The sequence below is a fragment of the Octopus sinensis genome, linkage group LG11 (genome assembly GCF_006345805.1).
Source record: "Octopus sinensis linkage group LG11, ASM634580v1, whole genome shotgun sequence".
NCBI classification, from domain to species: domain Eukaryota; kingdom Metazoa; phylum Mollusca; class Cephalopoda; order Octopoda; family Octopodidae; genus Octopus; species Octopus sinensis.
In genome coordinates, this window is record NC_043007.1 from 37,376,927 (window position 1) to 37,398,649 (window position 21,723).

Here is a 21,723-nt window from a genome sequence, read left to right on the forward strand (position 1 = left end):
ACTGTCCAACCCATACCAGCATGAACAGCGGACACTAAATGATGATGATGATGATGTATTCCTCCTTTATAAATATAGGTCCTTGAATTGCTAATGTGAAAAATCAATATTAAGATTAATTTCTTGGTCTTTTTTTTCTTTATTATTTGCAGGCTGTCCAGGATTCGGCTTTACACTCTGTATCCTATACGATGTCAAGAAACCAGGCTGTGGTTGTCGAATATAAGTCTGATCCCGACACAGATATGTTTCAGGTAAATAGCATTTGAGATTTTCATCAATCTATTTTTTTTCGTTGGTTTTTGGTTTTGATTTTTTTTTCTCCAGGTTTTACACTAAGTTTTCCTTTTTTTTATAACCACAGTTTGCTTTACACATAAATAGGCAAAGGCATGGCTGTGTGATTCAGAGGCTTGTTTCCCAACCATGTGGTTTCAGGTTCAATTTTGGTGTGTGGAACCATGAGCAAGTGTCTTCTTTTGTAGCCCCAGGCCAACTAAAGCCTTGTGAGTGGATTTGGTAGATGGTAACTGAAAGAAACCCATCATATATATATGTGTGTGTGTGTGTGTGTGTTGTCATCATATGATGGTTGTAAATGAGAATCACCATCATATATGCAATATTGTTTCTTTCCAGTCTCCCATGGTAAACATGCCTGGCCATAAAGAAATGTTACTTTGCTTGAAACAGATGAGGGCTTGTGACAAGGAAGGGCATCCAGTCATAGAAAATTTGCCTCAACAAATCCCATCTGATCCATGCAAGCATGGAGAAATGGACATTAAATGATGATAATGATAGACACACATTCCTCTCTCTCTCTCTCTCTCACACACACACATACACATCATTTCACATTTGTTGAAGAGGTGGGTAGTTCATCTCTGTTCTCTTTTTAGTGTAAAAGAAATAGAAAGTTGATAGATTGGCCGAATTGCCAAGTCATCTGTCCTTTAATGATTTTACTTAATTTTTCTATATTAACTGAGGATTATTGTGTTTGCCCTTAATTCAGTATTTGCCTGTGTTGGAACTATTGTTTGCTGTTCAGTGACATTCCTACAGCTGATTGCTCAACATTGACGAATGAGTAAGATATATGTCTTACCAGCAAGGCACACTTTAGTAAAGTGGAATTCACTCTTGGCAAAAGTTAATGCACAGGAGTGGCCATGTAGTTGATTTACTGAGAGGAGTGGAACATTGTGTATAAGATATCATCGTTTAACATCTGTCTTCCATGCTAGCATCAGCAGTTGACGAAATTGACAAGATCCAGTGAGTTGGAGGACTACAATGACTGTGACAATGATTCATGGGTGGGTGCTGTTTATATGGCACCATCAATGACCATAACTTTGATGCACGGGTACCATTTGCATGGCACTGATAATGACTACAGCTCATGAGTGCCGTTTACACGGTACCATTAACAACCACGACTATGATGCATGGGTGTCATTTACACAGCACTTGCAGCGAAGGACCATAATTACAATGCATGTATGTTATGTACATGGTACTGGCAGCGAACGACCACGACTATGATACACAGATACCTATTTCTTTACTACCCACGAGGGGCTAAACACAGAGAGGACAAACAAGGACAGACAAACGGATTAAGTCGATTATATTGACCCTAGTGCGTAACTGGTACTTATTTAATCGACCCCGAAAGGATGAAAGGCAAAGTCGACTTTGACGGAATTTGAACTAAGAATGTAGCAGCAGACGAAATACCTATTTCTTTACTACCCCCAAGGGGCTAAACACAGAGGGGCAAACAAGGACAGACAAACGGATTAAGTCGATTATATTGACCCTAGTGCGTAACTGGTACTTATTTAATCGACCCCGAAAGGATGAAAGGCAAAGTCGACTTTGACGGAATTTGAACTAAGAATGTAGCAGCAGACGAAATACCTATTTCTTTACTACCCCCAAGGGGCTAAACACAGAGGGGCAAACAAGGACAGACAAACGGATTAAGTCAATTATATTGACCCCAGTGCATAACTGGTACTTATTTAATCGACCCTGAAAGGATGAAAGGTAAAGTCGACCTCGGCGGAATTTGAACTCAGAACATAACGGCAGACGAAATACTGATAAGCATTTCGCCCAGCGTGCTAACATTTCTGCCAGCTCGCCGTCTTAAATAACATTTACATGGCACCAACAACGACCATTGACTATGATGCATGGGTGCCATATACATGACACCAGCATGGTCACAACTACAATTTCACTTGGCCTGACGTGTCTTCTCAAGCACAACATATCACCAGAGCTCTCAGTCACTCCATGTCATCACCTCCATGCGACCCAACATTCGAAGATCATGCTTCACCACCTCATCTTGTGTCTTCCTGGGTCTACCTCTTCTACATGTTCCCTCCACAGCACTTCTTTACACAGCTGTCCTCATCTATATACAGTGAATTATTACAAGACCTTTATATTTTTTATCCTGGTTATAGCATTTTCCGCAGTGTCCATTATCCATGAAGTGTTACTGCTCTCGGCCCTTGTGACAAGCGATGAGTTATATATAAACTTAGAAAAATGTTTGAATTTTTCTTGAAAACAGCTGTAATGACTCATATATTCTACATTTAGTTAAGTGGTTCAGTGAACATTTGTAATAGATTTCAAATACTCCTACATTTATACAAAGGCTTGCTACTCTCTCTCTCTCTTGTTTTCTTTTTGTTGATACAACTCTTACAGGATATTCTTGTTGAATATCCTTCTCTTATCTGTTTCCTTTTTAACACAATACAAAAAACACTTATTTTTTTTTACCTTTCTGAAGTGTTCAAACTAATTTTACTGTCAATAACTTAGCTGGTGATGATAATCGGAAATTGAACTTATTTTTGCTGCTGTTGCTGTTTGTGTGTGTCTTCTAATGTTTGGTTTTAAATTTCCAAGTTTACCATCATTATAATCACCTCTAACATCATGAGTATCGTCATCAGATTGCTGCCATAGTTTAGACAAAGCAGTAAATATTTTGGAGTTGTGTCCCTGCTTCAGACCCCGCTTCTTTCCATGATACAGATTTGCTGTGTTCATGAAGACACAGCAAGCTAAGTAGAATCAAGCATCCATGTTGAGCATGTAAGAAGGAACCAATCCTGATTCCACATATACGGCACCCCTGCTGGTGCTACATAAAAAGGCACCTGTGCTGGTGTCTTAAAGTGATTGAAATTAAAGCCTTTCATCAAATTTCATGCTGATTTACATTTCAAACAATGGTTTAACCATTCAGCATTTAAACTGGCTATTTCTGGCCAAAATATTTTTCCTGTTTTATGATAAAACTGACCAGATCCAGCCACTCACACCTACCCTACAATGTTAGTCTAAAACATACACAATCATACAATCGAAATCTCAAAACAATGTGGACAAATAAGTCCAGATTATTTGATACAATAATCTGAATGCTAAAGGGTTAATTGAATGATAAAATTATTTTATGAAATTTCTATAACGTCTTCAAAATTAATTGAAATAAAGGCATGTTTCAACAGAAATATGGCGCAGGAGTGGCTGTGTGGTAAGTAGCTTGCTAACCAACCACATGGTTCTGGGTTCAATCCCACTGCGTGGCATCTTGGGCAAGTGTCTTCTGCTATAGCCCCGGGCCGACCAATGCCTTGTGAGTGGATTTGGTAGACGGAAACTGAAAGAAGCCTGTCGTATATATGTATGTGTGTGTGTGTTTGTGTGTCTGTGTTTGTCCCTCTAGCATTGCTTGACAACCGATGTTGGTGTGTGTTTACGTCCCCGTCACTTAGCGGTTCGGCAAAAGAGACCGATAGAATAAGTACTGGGCTTACAAAGAATAAGTCCCGGGGTCGATTTGCTCGACTAAAGGCGGTGCTCCAGCATGGCCGCAGTCAAATGACTGAAACAAGTAAAAGAGTAAAGAGTAAAAGAGTTGAAAAGAAGTGGGAGGAAATTTCCTGTTTCATCTTGGAAATACCAATCCCTATTAATAAGCACTTGAGTTGTGACCAGACAATAGTGTATTGTTCTTTAAGAGCATTTAGTTCAATTTTTCATGTGATGTCATCGTATGAAATGGATGTGATGTTCATATATGGTGGTCTAGTGGTAAGAAATGGTAAAGCACTATGATATGTTTTGCTTTTTCAACATTCTTAGCTCAATATCTTTCCTGTACTGTTGTGTCTTTCTCTCAGGGATTGAGGTGACAAGGGCTGAAGACACCTGGTAATCTGCTGTGTTTATGAAGACACAGCAAGCTGAGTAGAATCAAGCACCCATGTTGAGCATGTAAGAAGGAACCAATCCTGATGCCACATATACAGCACCCTTGCCGGTGCCACATAAAAAGGCACCCGTGCTGGTGTCACATACAAGAGCATCTGTGCTTGTGTCAAGTAAAAATCACCCAGCACACTCTGTAAAGTGTTTGGTGATAGGAAGGGCATCCAGCCATAGAAACCATGCCAAACAGACAACTGTGGTCTAGTGCAGCCCTCTGGCTTACCAGCTCTTGTCAAACCATCCAGCCCATGACAGCATGGAGAACAGACATTAAAAGATGATGATTGATCGGTTGGTTGATTGATTGATGATTGTTGTTGTTGTAGAGTCAAGTGTCTCATCTACTGCTCTAGCTTTTGGACAAATTGGTGTAAGAAATCAATAATAGCATTTGGCCTAAGGTTTTTTTTTTCTGCCCCCCCCCCTTTATTTTCTAATCTTTGTGTTGCATTTGTTCAACACTATTTAACAACCAGTATTGGTTTGTTTACATCCCTGTAACTTAGTGGCTTGGCAAAAGAGGCATATTGAACAAGCACAAGACTTACAAAAAGGTAAAAACAAGTACTGGGTTTGATTTGTTCAACTATACATCTTCAAGGTGTTGCCCTAGCATGGTTGGAGTCCAATGACTGAAACCAGCAAAAGATATAAGATATATCAAGAACAAGACATTTTATTTCACAAATAAGTTCAAAGTCCATATCAACCTATTTTTCTCTTTTTCCTTTTTCTTTTTGTTAAAAAAAGGAAGAAAGGAACCGGTTTATGTCTTTACGAAATACTAACAGTGTTACAGTAATTGGTACTTGAGCAAGTAATTTTCTTGATGGTTAAAAGAAAATATGATTGGTACTGGTGCACACCTTTTCATTAAAACCATGAAGTGGGTCAGTGGGCCTTCATTTAAGAAAGTAGCACAGTTTACTTGAGTTGCTTTAAGTCTTTGTCTTTTCTTCTACTTTTGTTTGAGGATAGCTTTAAGCTATTGAAATGCAAATAGGCTTGTCAGTTACTTATATCATCATCATCATCGTTTAACGTCCACCTACCATGCTGGCATGCTTTGGATGGTTTGACAGGAGCCAGTCAGGTAGAAGACTACACCAGGCTACTGTGTCTGTTTTGGCAGGGTTTTTACAGTTGGATGCCCTTCCTAACATCAACCTCCATGTAGTGTGGAATGAGTACTTTTTACGTGGCACCAACACAGGCGAGGTCAGTTTTGGCATGGTTTTTACAGCTGGATGTCCTTCCTAACTCCAACCACCCTGCAGAGTGGACTGAGTGTTTTTTATGTAGCACCAGTACAGGTGAGGTCAGTTTTGGCATGGGTTTTACAGCTGGATGCCCGTCCTAACACCAACCACCCTGCAGAGTGGACTGCGTGTTTTTTATGTTGCACCAGTACAGGTGAGGTCAATTTTGGCATGGTTTTTACAGCTGGATACCCTTCCAAATGCAAGCCACTTCACAGTGTAGACTGGATGCTCTCTGGTAGGGTCACCAAGTAACTTGCAAGACAAGAAATTTTGAGAGGGGAGGGGGGCCTGGGAAGAGGTGACCTTGTGTCATATGGTAGAAGTTTAGAGTGTGACAGAGATAGAGAGGCAGAAACAGGTGTCTTGCTATAGACACAGGCATGGCTGTGAAGCTTACTTCCTAACCATGTGGTCTCTAGTTCAGCCCCACTATGAGGCACCTTGGGCAAGCATCTTTTACTATAAATCTCAGGCAGACCAAAGCCTTGTGAGTGAATTTAGTAAATAAAAACTGGAAGAAGCCTGTCATGTATATGTTCCTGTCTTGGCAACATGTGATGATTGTAAACAAGCTATCTTTTACATCCTTGTGTTGTATATATATAATATAATGAAGCAGGGGGAAGAAAGCATATATATGACGCACTACTATTATTATTACACAAGATTTGATATTACACAAGATTTGATGCAAAAGGTTCACAGTGAACTGATACCAACACGAACTGCCAATTGTTCACAGTTCTTTAATTTATAACAAGTCAGCCCGCCTCTAGTCACTTGGGGATGGTTAGGCTCCTTCCACAACATCTCCCCTTTTTAGAATCAGTCTCCCCTATCTTCTCCCCTTTTGAGAATTGAACTCTACTCTGAGTTTTAACATCTCTTACATTTAGGGTTCAATTTTAGTGTTTCCATTCTTTTCTGGTACTGGAAAGTCTAGTTTCAAATTGTTTGGGTGTTGAGACCTCCGTAGGGATTTCATTTCACGTTACTGTTTTTTCTGTGAACCTTTTCTTAAGCTGGTTTTCTTAAGTCTTTTGTATTCACCATTTTTTCCTTTTACCTGGAATATCATTCTTCCAATTTGTTTAATTATTATTACACCATCCTCCCAGCTTTCTTTACCTTATCTATAGGTTTTAAAAAAAAACTTTGTCACCTAACTTAAAGAATGATGAAGTATTTTTGGTGTTCACCTTTTTATATTTTCACTTGGTATCAGCTTATCAAAAACAGATCTGACCTTTTTAGCAAACATCAATTCTGCAGGTGATATTCCCGACGGTGTATTCGGATTAGGTGTTACTCGGTATACTCTTAGAAATCGTTGGAGTGCAAAATCGTCCATCACTTCATTGATCGTGATGTTAAGACTAAATCTGCCTTCTTTCTTAGCTTTGACTTGTTCTAAACCTACAACTTGCTGCTAACTAGTAACTGCAGTGATGCAGTCCTTGAAACATGCTACACAAAATAAAACAATTATCAACTCTTGCTATTCCTATAACAGAAATACTAAAATTTCCATCTTCATGTACTCATGACTATATTTCTGAAAACAATAATCAGCTAAACTAAATGTTAACCCTTATCACTATCATGCAAGCAATGTTGTTTCAAGTCTTCCATGGAAAACATATCTTGCCATGTGAAATATTACCTTGAGTCTCTTATCCCAGACTAGACTAAAGGGTCCTATCTTTATTTATATATGCCTTTCAGATGAGAGGAGACAGTTCTTCTAATTTTTAAAGTGTCTCCCAGGCTGGTTAAATCGATGTCATTCATCTTCAGTGTGAACATGTGTAGGGAAGTGAGTTTCAAGGGAGTAAAGTTTTAGGAGGAAAGGATCAAGGAAAGTGTCTGGTGTGAGATCTGGGAATTGAGACCACTGTAGAAGGGAGTATTATATATAAGTGTATGAGGTTGGCCTGCATGAAGAAGATATGCAACTACAAAAGAGTGGTAGGGGAAGCATCTTTGTGTGCTCAACGATTTAAATACGTTTGTGAACAAAAATTTGCCCAAGTCAGTCAAATGGCATTGTTTGGATATTTGTGTGTGACAACAGCAATAACTCTTATCCTAGTCTGGGCTTTTGAAGAGATAAAAGTATTTCCTGGTTTGAAAATCAGTTTCTGAAATAGTTTTAGTAATACGAGCTTGTCATTACTTTGCATTTCCATAAAAGGATTTGCTGGTTAAGATATCCTGCAATTTAAAACTTTGTATGACATATGACTATGTATGTGTGAAATGACTATATCATCATTATTTCTAATGTCAGTTTTTTCCCCATATTTGCACAAGTTGGATAAGTCCATCATATCTCCCCACTTGTTGCAGGACTTTGTTGTTTCTTTTCGTGAGCTTGAGATCAGCCTTTTATTACCTTTTCCTCCTTTATATCTTCTTTACTATTTCTCATCCACAAGTTCCTTCCACTTGGTTCTCTTGGCACTTTAGTCAACTGTTCTCTATATACATTACATCTCACTAGCGGCGCGCTGGAAGAAACGTTAGCACATCAGGTGAAATGCTTAGCGGTATTTCATCTGTCTTTACGTTCTGAGTTCAAATTCTGGCGAGGTCAACTTTGCCTTTCGTCCTTTCGGAGTCGATAAATTAAGTACCAGTTACGCACTGGGGTCGATGTAATCAATTTAATCTTTTTGTCTGTCCTTGTTTGTCCCCTCTATATTTAGCCCCTTATAGGTAATAAATAAATAAGATATAACATCCCCTCTAATGCTGGTACTATAATGAAATGCTCCCAGTACATTCTTTAACATGGTTGGTTTTAGGAAGAGCATCCAGCCGGAGAAACCAATGCAAAAGTGAGACATAATCCTTTGACCCATCTAGAAGGACAATAACTCTAAATAAGAACTGACCTAGATCATGATAGCCTGTTCAACACATGCCAGCAAAGAAAGTGGACGTAAAATAATAATAAAGATGGTATATACAATGATATTGGGAGATACCAAGGAAGAGTTTACTGGTTTAACACAGTATTCAAACTTTACATTTAATAGCTGAAATTTACAGAAAAACAAAAGATGAAGACAGCTGTATTGGTTTAACACTTGGGAAGGCGAGAAAGTCTTTTACGTTTCGAGCCTATGCTCTTCAACAGAAAGGAACACAAGGAAATAAACAGAACCACCCTTGTGAGTGGGATGGGGAGTGTAAAGTTAAAAAGTTTTCTTATATACAAGCAATCATGTTACTTCTGTATCGTGGTTTCGTGTTAGTATACAGGAATCTGGACACCAACTATCACCACACTCTCCATGCCCTTACATATCTACCATACCCACCTCCCTAGTCACTCCAATCCCCCTCACCACCACCTGCTATCTCTAAATATCTCCCCTTACACTCTTATGGAACCTTACCTCTTTCCCTTTTGTATTGCTTATACTTCACCCCCCACTACTCCCTGTGGGTAGGTTTCTCACTCTCTTGCTTTCTCTTTAAACCCTCCTTCTCCCTCTCCTTCTGTCTTACTTGGGTTACCAAGTATCTCTTCTGTAGTGAGGCAGCTATCCCTGTCCCTCTATCATACTCCAACCTCTCGACTGGCACATGACCACTTCTCTTTGTTCTGTTCCCTCTCTCAGCCGAGAGGTTCTTGTTTTGTAAACTACTTGACAACTCCATGGGTGCTGGTGCCATGTAAAATGGTTGGCTGTAGAAACCGTGCCAAAACACAATAGAAACCTTGTGCAGCTCTCTGGCTAGCTCCTGTCAAACTGTCCAAACCATGCCAGTATGGATAACAGGTGTTAAATGATGATAATGATGATTAGGGATTCCTACCCAATCATCCTAGGTTACAGTAGAGTTTCATTTTCAACAAGAAACCATTTTCTGAATGGAATACAAATATTTTTTGCACCAAACTTGTTTGAAGTATAGTCCTCATGGTCAGGACCTCTTTGTAAGTTTTAAATCACAAACCAGTTTGTTTTGAAGCCAATACCACTTCAACTTGAATTACAACATAGAACTTCTACTGGGTCTTTAAAGACCATCTCAACCATAATTTGTCAATGTCTATAGTTGGCCACCCTACTCTTTTTCATTCAGCAACCTCTTGTAGCATTTCCATGTTTCTTCTCAGCATCAGTAAGGACAAGCTTCCTGATATCATTATGTAAAGAGTCCTCACCAGCAGTGATTTTGTTTTTGAGTCACCAATGGCTCAGAGGTTAAGGTGCTCAACTAATGAGTACATGGTCATCAATTCAAATTTTTGTTTTATCCATTGCATTACGGCTTTCAGTTTTACTTCATGCTTAAATTGTTGGTAGGGAGAACATATCCTGGTATTGGTGTTGGTGCTTCGTTTCAGCTCAACTGTAACTGAACAGACATATCATCAAAGACATCCCTTCCATGACTATCTTGTATTCTTTTATTTTTTTACTTGTTTCAGTCATGTGACTGTGGCCATGCTGGAGCACTGCTTTTAGTCGAGCAAATTGACCCCAGGACTTATTCTTTGTAAGCCCAGTACTTATTCTATCGGTCTCTTTTGCTGAACTGCTAAGTTACGGGTACGTAAACACACCAGCATTGGTTGTCAAGTGATGTTGGGGAGACAAACACAGACACACAAACATATACACACATAAATATATATATATGACGGGCTTCTTTCAGTTTCCGTCTACCAAATCCACTCACAAGGCTTTGGTCAGCCTGAAGCTATAGTAGAAGACACTTGCCCAAGGTGCCTCGCAGTGGGACTGAAACCGGAGTCATGTGGTTGATAAGCAAGCTACTTACTACACAGCCACTCCTATGCCTACAGAAAATGTGTCTGTAGAACCACATTTCATTATGTCCTCCCTTTTTAACTCTTTGGCATTCAAACCAGCCATATCCAGGCAAAATATTCTTCATGTTTTATGTTCAAACTGGCCAGATCTGGCCTCTTGCACCTACCCTGCAATGTCATTCTAAAATAAAGAATCACATCATAAAAATGTTGATGCTACAAGACAGTCTATGATTAATTCAAAGCAATATGAATAAATAAGCATTTTACATTTGCCAAAATAATCTGAATACTAAAGGGTTAAAGATGGTAGTGTGATTCAAAAGGAGATTTGGCTGCTATTTTTGGTAGGTTCAGCCACCACATTGAGTTTTGATATCCATGTATTAAAACAATTGTTGTAAAGCTGTAAAAGAAAAAAATGTTTATTTATATGTTTTATTTATTCCAGATTGGTCGCTCAGGGGAGAGCCCTATCGACTTCATTGTCATGGATACGGTTCCTGCGAACCAAAGACGTTACAATGGGGAGGTAACTCAAAGTACTATATCGCGATTTGCATGTCGGATCTTAGTGGAAAGAAACCCGCCGTACACTTCCAGAATATTTGCTGCCGGTTTCGATGGTGCACGCAACATATTCCTTGGGGTCAGTATGAAAACAACTTCTCTATCTTTTGTTATTAAAAATTACATACTTAAAGGAAATTTGGCTGCAAATAGAAGTAGTATGAGTTTTATTATATGTACCTAATATATATGTATACATATGTGTTCTTCTTGTCTTGAGACAGCATTCACCTGGAGTGGGTTGAGCTGGCTTCATTCATCCTCAATGCTGCATCTCTCACAAACGCCGACCAGACCTGGCGATTTGAGGCTAACGACCGCGCGATCTCCAACCACTCCTTATTCAGCGGTGAGGGCCTAGGTTGGGTTCCAGATCATCCTTGACTGTCATCAGCCAGGTTTTTCGTTGTCCACCACATCGCTTTCGCCAACCCTGAAGGGGAGCTGGGGCAATTGCTTTGTATATGAATTCTCCTGGTTGACGATGGAAGGCATGACCCAGCCATCGCAGCCGTCTCGTTAGGATGACTTGTCGGAGGGAATTCTGCCTGTACATCTGGTACACCTGTATCTCAGCCTACATTTGCTCTACATAGACTTATTATACCTTTTTGGAATCAAGATGTTCCCAGGATTGAAAATCTGCCCTGCATCTGGTTCTTGAACATCCAGCATTGGGATTTGATTTGAAAGGGTTGCTATTTCTAGCAGGTAAAGCTTGGCTGATTCAGGCCATCTTGGTGGCGTTTGTCAGATGACATCAGAGATCAAAGGGGCGAAATAAACGACATTCGCTTCATTAATTTTTATGTTGAGATAAGAACTTTTGGATAAATTGGCCAACAGTTGGAATTCAACTTGGGACTGGAACAATAGAATGAGTGCATTACAGAATTAGTTCTCATCCATCCTTAACCCCTAATCAAACACCACCTGGGCATATAGTCATTATAGACATAGTCATGCTATTTAGCACTCTTTAGTTTTGGGCCACAGACCTTATTAGCCCTCTGCAAGAGCTAGCTTAAAAGTCTACACAAAGTGTGGCTTTTAAGCTAGTATATATATATATATATATATATATATTTATTAAATATCTATGTAGGAATATGTTTTGGTGCCATAAACAACTTGTCTTTTCTTTTTTAATTTATTTTCATTATCTCAATCAGTGCATTTCCTCAAGCCAATTCTGGTTAGATTTCATGTTTCATGATTACGATTAATTTTAGGAATTTAATCTGGTCTGAGTACTACATCTATTCTACGCCTTTTGATGTATTCTTACCCATTGTGTGAATGTGTAATAAGTGTATATATTATATATATATAATATATATATATATATATATATATATATAAAAATAGGAAATGAAGAAAATGCTGACAAAATAATTTAAGTAAGAGAGAGTGTATTTAATTAGGTGAAAGTTCTTTTTACCGGTTGCACATTTGTTATGCTTATCAAAAGATATTTTTTTAGGAGAGATAGAGTTCCTTTCTGAAAAATCTATCAGAAAGGAACTCTATCTCTCTTAAAAAAATATTTTGTCAGCATTTTCTTCATTTCCTTTTTTTATATATCACAACTTGTGTTCCACATCTCCTTTTTTAAATATATATATATATATATAAATATATATATATATATATATAATATATATATATACACAACACACACACACACCACACACACACACACACACACACACACACACACATACATATACACACACTACAATACAATATGAAGATGTGCAGTTGAAGTACCACTTTTAGTAGTGGAGTTGGTTTGATGAGCTTTACTCCAACCGTAGACTTCTGATCTCGTTTCTCTTTCGTTATTTTGGCACCTGGCTATAATTAGTTACCACCCTTGAAGTAGTTTAACATGTCAAATATTGGGAATCTATTTGATCAGTTCTGGCAGAATCGTGCAGATCTTGTGAATTTTCCAAAAGCCCCCCCCCCCTCCACGTTCGTTTGGGCAATTTTTTTTTTTTCATGTTAGTTTTCTACACAGTTTTTAACACCTAGCAGGTTGAGGTTTTTTTTCCGTTAACGGGTCTCAAACTCTATTTTATGACCGAATCAATAGCACACTAGGCAAGATGCTTAGCGACATTTCATCCGTCTGTACGTCCTTTGTTCAAATGCCGCCAGGGTCGACATCACCTTTTATCATTTAGATGATAAAATAAGTACTAGTTGAGCATTGTGGGTTAATATAATTGACTTACCCATTCCCCGAATTTGCTCTGCCTTGTACCAAAATTCAAAACCAATATTCTGCTGAACGGGTAAGTTGTTGGGCATCACAAAGTCTTTTAGTTACATTTCTTTAAAATTCCTTCAGGGTGAACTTTGCTTTCACCCTTGTGAGGTAACAGTATTGAGTGTTACTGTATTACAAATTAGAGGTCTTGTGACTATGCAAGATGTTATATTAGGGCAGTGAATGACATAATTAGAGGTGTTGCACAGAATATGTTGTTATACTTGGTTATGCCCCTTTATGTTCAGTATGCCTCTTGACTAGTTTAACTTTACTGGCTTCATTGAAGTGTTTTAAATATAGGGAAAAGCACAAAAAGTCATTTTAGATGCTCATGTGTATAATTGAATTTATGTCCCTTGAATAATTTATATAATTTATAGAGAATAACAAAGAAAAAAAAAACGCTAGTATGGTTTTTAATCTTTTCTTGAAACCAATCTTTTTACTGTTTTTCAGGAGAAGGCAGTTAAATGGCACTCAGGCGAAGAGATTGACGGGCTAACGACAAATGGTGTTTTTATTATGAGCCCAACGGAAGGGTTCACACCTGCTTCCAAGCCTGGCACATGGTATGAAGTGTCAGTTGGTGGAGGTATTTACAGTGCTAGGAACTCAAGAGCAGACCCATTGAAAAGTCATCAGGTATATATATATATATGTGTGTGTGTGTGTGCACAGACATGGCTGTATGGTTAAGAAGTTTGTTGTGTTGAGTTCAGTTCCACTGTACAGTACCCTGGGCAAATGTCTTTTTGTGGATCACCATGTCAATCAAATCCTCATGAATGGATGGCAGGTAGACAAAAGAAGCCCATCATACATGTGTGAGTGTATGTGTACCCATATCCTGTCTTGACATCATGTGCTAATTGTAACCAAATGTCACTATCACAAAAGTGCTGTTGTTCATTTGCAAATCTTTGGGAAAACATTCCTGGTCTTTGTGTGGTTTGTGTTTGGCGAACTGGGGGAAATATTACCTTGCTTGGAGGAAACGTGATGGTTAGTTATAGAAATTGCATCCAGCCATAGAAAAGCTGCTCCAACAATTTTCATCTAATTCCTGCTAGCATGTAAAAATGGATATTAAGATGATGGTACATGCTTTATTGTTTAGCCACAGACCAGCCCTAATCAAGCAGGCATTTGATGAAATGCTATTTAGCTGAACATCTCAGCTATATTTTCTGGTAGTAACTTAAGAGACATACCTTAGTGCAGTGCTTTTCAAACTTTTTGCTGGAGCGAAACCCCAAGAAAACATTTCACTGGCTCGAGGAACCCCTGTGCAATAATTTAATTGTCCTATGCACACATATCTGCACAGGAGAATTAAAAATTACTGTCGATTTTAGCATTTTTGTAACTTCTTGCGGAACCCCTGGACTGTAATGGCGGAACCCTGGTTGAAAACCACTGCCTTAGTGGTTAGGGTGTTGGACTCATGATCGTAAGATTGTGATTTTGATTCCTGGACCAGGCAATGCATTGTGTTCTTGAGCAAAACACTTCACTTCATGTTGCTCCAGTCCACTAACCCTAGAAATGCTTGCCACTAGTGGAGGTGTGTCGCTTAGTGGTTAGGGTGTTGAATTCACAACTGTAAAATTGTGGTTTCAATCCCTGGACCGGGCTATCCATTGTGTACTTGAGCAAAACACTTTATTTCATGTTACTCCATTCCACTCAGTTGTAGAAATGAGTTTAGCCTAAAGAGAGATGGGCTCTCCCAGGCCTTCTTTCCCTAGATATGCTGCATGGCTGCAGTGCCCCAACAACCCCCAAGGGGTTGAGGGACTTGTCAGTTATCAACTTAAGGACGATTTGCCTGATAATTATTGTATGTCAAGTGATTTGTTGAGTTTTGAAGATAAGTACAGAGTAAATGCAGAGCCATCTTGGTTGAAAAGGAATTGCTGGGATGTCATTTGAAACTCTCATGACAAGAAGGCAGAAGACATGGCTTTCTTGCAATCTGCAAGGCAGGAGAGAATAACAGCATTATATAAATGTTTTGCAAAAGCAGGAGAGAACGCTGACAATGGTTTGTCACTTATACAAATGGTGTTATAGAAGAGCAGGAGAGTATGCCAGCAGTTACTTGTCACTTATACAAATGTTCTTGTGGGAGATTAAGTTGCTGCATTAACCTTTTCATTACCATTTTTCTGTTGGAATGCACTACTTTTGTATCAGTTAATTCTGAAAATAATGAAGAATTTAATAAATCATTAACCCATTTGTTACCAACCTGGTTCAAACTGGCTCTCGCTCTGAGTACAAATGTCTTGTTTTCATAAGTTTTGGATTAAAATCTTCCACCAAACCATAGTCACAATTTATGTTCCTAACACTAGTTTAATGATAACTCAGTTATTTTACTAAATTCTTTCATCATCGTCATTTAATGTCCGCTTTCCATGCTAGCATGGGTTGGATGGTCTGACTGTGGGCTGGCGAACCAGATGGCTGCACCAGGCTCCAATCTGATCTGGCAGAGTTTCTACAGCTGGATACCCTTCCTAGCGCTAACCACTCCGAGAGTGTAGTGGGTGCTTTCACATGCCACCGACACGGGGACCAGCCAGGCAGTACTGGCAACGACCTTGCTCGAATTTTTTACACATGCCAACGGCACAGGTGCCAGTCAGGCGATGCTGGTAACGATCCCGCTTGAATGGTACCTCCTATATGCCACCAGCACGGAAGCCAGTTAGCCACTCTGGCAACGATCACGCTCGGATGGTGCTCTTACCATCCTACTTGCACGGGGCATGAGTACCAGTAAGGTGAAGCTGGCAACGATCACACTCGAATGGTGCCTTTTATGTGCCAGTTATATTTAAAGTAATTGAAAAAAATGCAGAGCATCACAAAATAAATACAATAATGAAATAAATACAGTAAGTATTGAAAAGGTAATGCTGGTATTTTGAACAGAATTAGCATGAAATTTTGATGCAATGTATTTAGATTGCTTCCAAGCAGCAAGTTTGTATCGTAGATCAGGGGTAGGTTTGTATCAAAAGGGTTCAGCAAGGTTGAACTGCTACATATATTATCTTATGGTTCTAATTTTCTAAACAATAAGATTGTTACTCAATATAGCAACCAGATATATTGTCCCCAACAAACAATGTTGAAGCTTCCTCACTAGTTTGTTGAGTGTGATTTGTTTACTGCATTGAGCATAGCAAGCTATTTTACTGGTCTTTCATTTTTTTACTTCTTTTTTGACACGTAAAAAGCACCGTCTGAACGTGGCAAATGCCAACGCCGCCTGATTGACATCTGTGTCGGTGACACGTAAAAGCACCAACCGATCGTGGCCGTTTGCCAGCCTCCTCTGGCCCCTGTGCTGATGGCACGTAAAAAACACCCACTACACTCACGGAGTGGTTGGCGTTAGGAAGGGCATCCAGCTATAGAAACACTGCCAGAGCAGACTGGAGCCTGGTGCAGCCTCCTGGCTTCCCAGACCCCGGTCGAACTGTCCAACCTATGCTAGCATGGAAACGGACGTTAAACGATGATGATCCAATGATAATATTGTAATTTCATATGGGTGTATTGCAGAATTAACAGTTCTCATGCCATCTCCTCCCCATTATTTTTTGATACCTTTTATATTATAATTTTCATAGTTTCTAAAAAGTTTTTGTTTTTCCTTTACCAGATGCTAAATGCCGACAATGTCCTACACGATGGCACACTGATTGATTTGTGTGGGGTGACACTATTGTGGCGCTCCGCTTCAGGCTTGCATGCGTCACCAGTAAGTTTTATTGAGATTGTTTTTTGGGTTTTTTTAAGTCTTTGCTTATCTATCCCTTTGTCTTGTTTTCTTTTTATATTCTTTGTCACATTATGGAACGAGACTATTGGCCTCCAACCTCATAGTTATGACTTCAAACTTTACTACAGTCGTTTTGCTAAGAAACCTTGCATGAATCTGTTTACGGCAGTATGCCTGGCTGATAGCAGGTTCCACTTGAGGGTTCATTGACTCTTAACACTGAAAATTGTGTATTCTGTATTTTATCATGCTTACATAAAGAAAGAAAAATGTGTGTATGTGGGTCTTTTATACCATGGAGCTTAACTACAGTTAAAAGAAAGAACTAACCTTTTAATTGCATAATTTAATTTCGTAGCTATTCCCATAATTATGTTAATTACCCACCAAAGCATGGTATTTTCTGAAAGTCATAATGCCTCATAATAAACTTAATAGATATTTTCAAAGGATTTTCCTCAACAAAAAACAGGTTGATATATAAAACAGCTTTCCACAGTTAAGGGAATGAAATTTTGAGTGGATATATATGGTTAAGAGTTATTATAGTCAGGAATATTGTACCAGTGAATCTAAATATCTATTTTTGGCATGGCAACAGTGCTAACAATAATGATTTCTCTAAAAAAAATATATACAAGTAATCACATAGTTTTCCAAACTGGCATGAGTCAAGTGAAATATTGAGGTGGTTATCTACATTTAGATACCCTTCCCGTTGCCAGCCCATACCTGTTTTACATGTTAAACTTTTTTTTGTTTTATTCCACTGATCTTCATATGTCAGAATTATTGAACCACAGGATATATTGTTTACAGAAAATGTAAACACATCATAGTTGCTCAACATGTGCTTTACGAATGCAAATGGAAAATAAACACACACACACACACACAATTATGATGCTATGTCTGCACTCAGTTGTCTCTATCTTTCTCTCTCACACTTTCCTTTCTCATTCTCTTATATTCTCTCTCTCTCTCTCCTCTCTTGCTTTCTCTTATTTTCCCTCCCTTTTGCTCTCCTTCCTTTTCTCCTCTTTCTTTCTCACTATCCTCTGTCTCCCCTCTTGTGTTTTCTCTCTTGCTTTCTCTTTCTCTCTTCCTCCTTACTTTCACCTTCTCACTGTCGTTTCTCTCTCATTTTCTCAGCATCCATCTTGCTCTCTTTCTCCCACTCACCCTGTTCCATGATTTATCTCTAATTTTCTCTTTTTTCCTTTCCCCCACCTATTTCATCAGAACGAACAGGAATTTAACAAATTGGTGGAAGAAATCAATGCTTGCCGTCCACAGTGTCCAGTTGGTCTAACCACATTGGTGCTGCCTAGCAAGTCTCATGCTACACCTGGACTTGATAAGCAACCATTTGTATACATTAAGTGTGGACACGTGCATGGAAGACACACGTGGGGACAGAAAGATGATGACGACAAAAGGACATGTCCACTTTGTTTAAAAGTAAGACTTGGCCATTTTCATTTCTTTGTTACTTTGTATCACTGATTTAATTGTTCTGCAATAACCTCGAGCTGTTACTCTTTTACTCTCTTTTACTCTTTTTACTTGTTTCAGTCATTTGACTGCGGCCATGCTGGAGCACCGCTTTTGCCGAACCGCTAAGTGACGGGGACGTAAACACACCAGCATCGGTTGTCAAGCAATGCTAGGGGGACAAACACAGACACACAAACACACACACACACATATATATATATATAATATATATATATATATACGACAGGCTTCTTTCAGTTTCCGTCTACCAAATCCACTCACAAGGCATTGGTCGGCCCGGGGCTATAGCAGAAGACACTTGCCCAAGATGCCACGCAGTGGGACTGAACCCGGAACCATGTGGTTGGTTAGCAAGCTACTTACCACACAACCAATCCTGCGCCTGTTAGTGTTGTTTAACCCTAAGTCAAGCCTTCAACCATCAAACTTATGATCAAAAGTGTTCCATCTATAACTATACAGTCTTACTCTTTCTCCACCCAACCCCCATGCGGTGTATATCTTTGATCTTGTTTCGGTCATGCTGTAGCACTCACCTTGAGGAATTTTCGTTGAGCTAAGCCACCCCCAATATTAATTTTCTCTTTAAGCCTGGTACTTATTCTATTGGTCTCTTTTGATGAACTGCTAAGTTTCAGGGATGTAAACAGACCAACATGGGTTGTCAAGCAGTGGGGGACAAACACAGATACAAGATCACGTACAAAATTATATATATAGATATACACACGCACACACACAGAGGTTTCTTTCAGTTTTCTCTCTTCCAAATCCACTGACAAGACTTTGGACGACATGAGGCTAAAGTAGGGGACACTTGCCCAAGGTGCTATGCAGTGGGACTGAACCCAGAACCATTTGGGTGGGAAGCAAACTTCTTACCACACAGCCACACCTGCCTCATTAATTGAGTATTGACTGAACTTCTTCCTTATTACTCTGCATTTCAAAATGAAAGGAGTAAAAAAACACATGAATTTGTATTGGTATATATAGGCGTAGGAGTGGCTGTGCGGTAAGTAGCTTGGTTTCAGTCCCACTGAATGGCACCTTGGGCAAGTGTCTTCTACTATAGCCTCAGGCCGACCAAAGCCTTGTGAGTGGATTTGGTAGACGGGAACTGAAAGAAGCTTGTCGTATATATATGTGTGTGTGTGTGTGTGTGTGTGTCTGTGTTTGTCCCCCCAACATTGCTTAACAACTGATGCTGGTGTGTTTACATCCCTGTATCTTAGCGGTTCGGCAAAAGAGACCGATAGAATAAGTACTACGCTTACAAAGAATAAGTCCTGGGGTCGATTTGCTCGACTAAAGGCGGTGCTCCAGCATGGCCACAATCAAATGACTGAAACAAGTATATTTGACATCTCTTTTACTTCTGTTTATTTCAATTTATTGGTCTTGAACAAAGACTATTCTTTCTGATAGATAATTCTTTTGATGTCACCAATGTCCACCATCCCTGTGATTTTACCATGATATGCTATATACACAAATGTAGCTGCGTGGTTAAGAAATTTTCTTCCCTACCATATGGTTTTGGGTTCAGTCCCACTATAAAATACCTTGGGCAAGTGTCTTATGTTAAACCCTCTGGCCAGTCAGAATGTATCTTCTACACCTGGATGCCCTTCCTAATACCAACCACTTTACAGCATGTCCTTGGTGCTTTTTTTTTTTCATGCCACTAACGCCATTGAGGTTGCCAAAAGACAGAAAAGCAGAAAAGAGAGTTGCTTGATATACGTGTTGTAGCCTAACATTGAATCCTATGTTTTCTGTTTCAGGAAAGTCCTTTTATAAAGCTGGAGGTTGGATCTGAACTTAGTTTTTACGTTGATGCAGGATCTCCAACATACTGTTTCAGTCCATGTGGTCATATGGCATCAGAGAACACAGTCAAGTAAGTCATCTATCTGCATCTCCCTCCCCCACCATACACACACACACACACAGTAATATATTATTGGGTGCATGATGTATCTAATGTGCAGGCAACATAACTTTTAAACAGCTGACATTCCTTATGCATTGCATCAAGGGCTTATGTCCTGCACCTTGTATCCTTACATGTAACATAATTCCTGACACATTGCAATTTTATTTTAGCATCAAAGCTTAAGCTTAGCACTATACCCCCCCTCCCGTGCTCTCTCTCTCTCACACACACACATACATTACTACTTTACACACATAAGACTTGAACATGTGATATGGCCTTGTGCATGAGCTGCGAACTTTAACATACCTATTTCTTTTACTACCCACAAGGGGCTAAACACAGAGAGGACAAACAAGGACAGACAAACGGATTAAGTCAATTATATCAACCCCAGTGTGTAACTGGTACTTATTTAATTGATTCCGAAAGGATGAAAGGTAAAGTCGACCTCAGCAGAATTTGAACTCAGAACGTAGCAGTAGACAAAATACGGCTTTACATTTCGCCCGGTGTACTAACGCTTCTGCGGACTTTAACATACCACACTGTCTTGGTCACTAGAGATAAGGTTTCACTCACTGACCAGCAAAAGAGGTACAAAAGAGACGTGCTGAAATCACAGGATAGTTTATGAGTAATTAATGCAGTTTCATCCACTGAGCTTCCACACAGTTTCCATTTACAAGATTGGACTAAACCAATCCACACTGGAGGAAGGCTGGTCTTGAGACATGTGTCACCTTGATGTCAGATGAATCATTCTCTCTACCTAAATGTTAAATAGTCCCTGCACCTCTATGGGAAGCTCAGAAGAGCTAGAAAAGTATCAGAGACTGGGTGTAAGCCAGTAGGAAACTTCATCTGTGTCTTTAGACTTTGACATAGAGGTCCTTGATGGTTGATACCTACAAGCATGGCACCTAGAGAGTGAGGAGAATATGCGCTTATTTAGATTGTCTACAAGTCCTGGTCAATCTAAGCTGTGGTTGAATAGGGAGTGGCAAGCTCGGCAAAACAATTAGCCTATGGATACCTTTACTAGGGTTAACCATGTTTATAATTCTGCAAATAGATGCAAACACTCCTGCACAATTGCACTCCCCAATGTAGCTAATCATTTTGGAGCGGTAATTGAATTTGGCGTGCAGCCATAGTACAGGCTGGCTCTTCTAACCTGCCACTCTGAATAACATAATTAGAAGGGTCCTCGATGCATCTGGCTTCACATCACACCTGGAGCCAGTAGGTCTAAAC

At 39.4% G+C, this 21,723-nt stretch overlaps 1 protein-coding gene across 4 annotated transcripts in view; it reads left to right on the forward strand.

Moving 5' to 3' along the window:
• Positions 1-21,723, forward strand: part of LOC115217315 (protein pellino) — a 129,766-nt gene that overhangs the window by 106,663 nt on the left and 1,380 nt on the right. For all 4 annotated transcript variants that reach the window (XM_029786967.2, XM_029786968.2, XM_036507350.1 and 1 more), the window contains 6 exons: positions 153-254; positions 10,817-11,014; positions 13,670-13,855; positions 16,890-16,988; positions 18,252-18,470; positions 20,315-20,430. In XM_029786967.2, the coding sequence (XP_029642827.1) occupies positions 153-254; positions 10,817-11,014; positions 13,670-13,855; positions 16,890-16,988; positions 18,252-18,470; positions 20,315-20,430 (920 nt within the window). The remainder of the gene's footprint in view (positions 1-152; positions 255-10,816; positions 11,015-13,669; positions 13,856-16,889; positions 16,989-18,251; positions 18,471-20,314; positions 20,431-21,723) is intronic.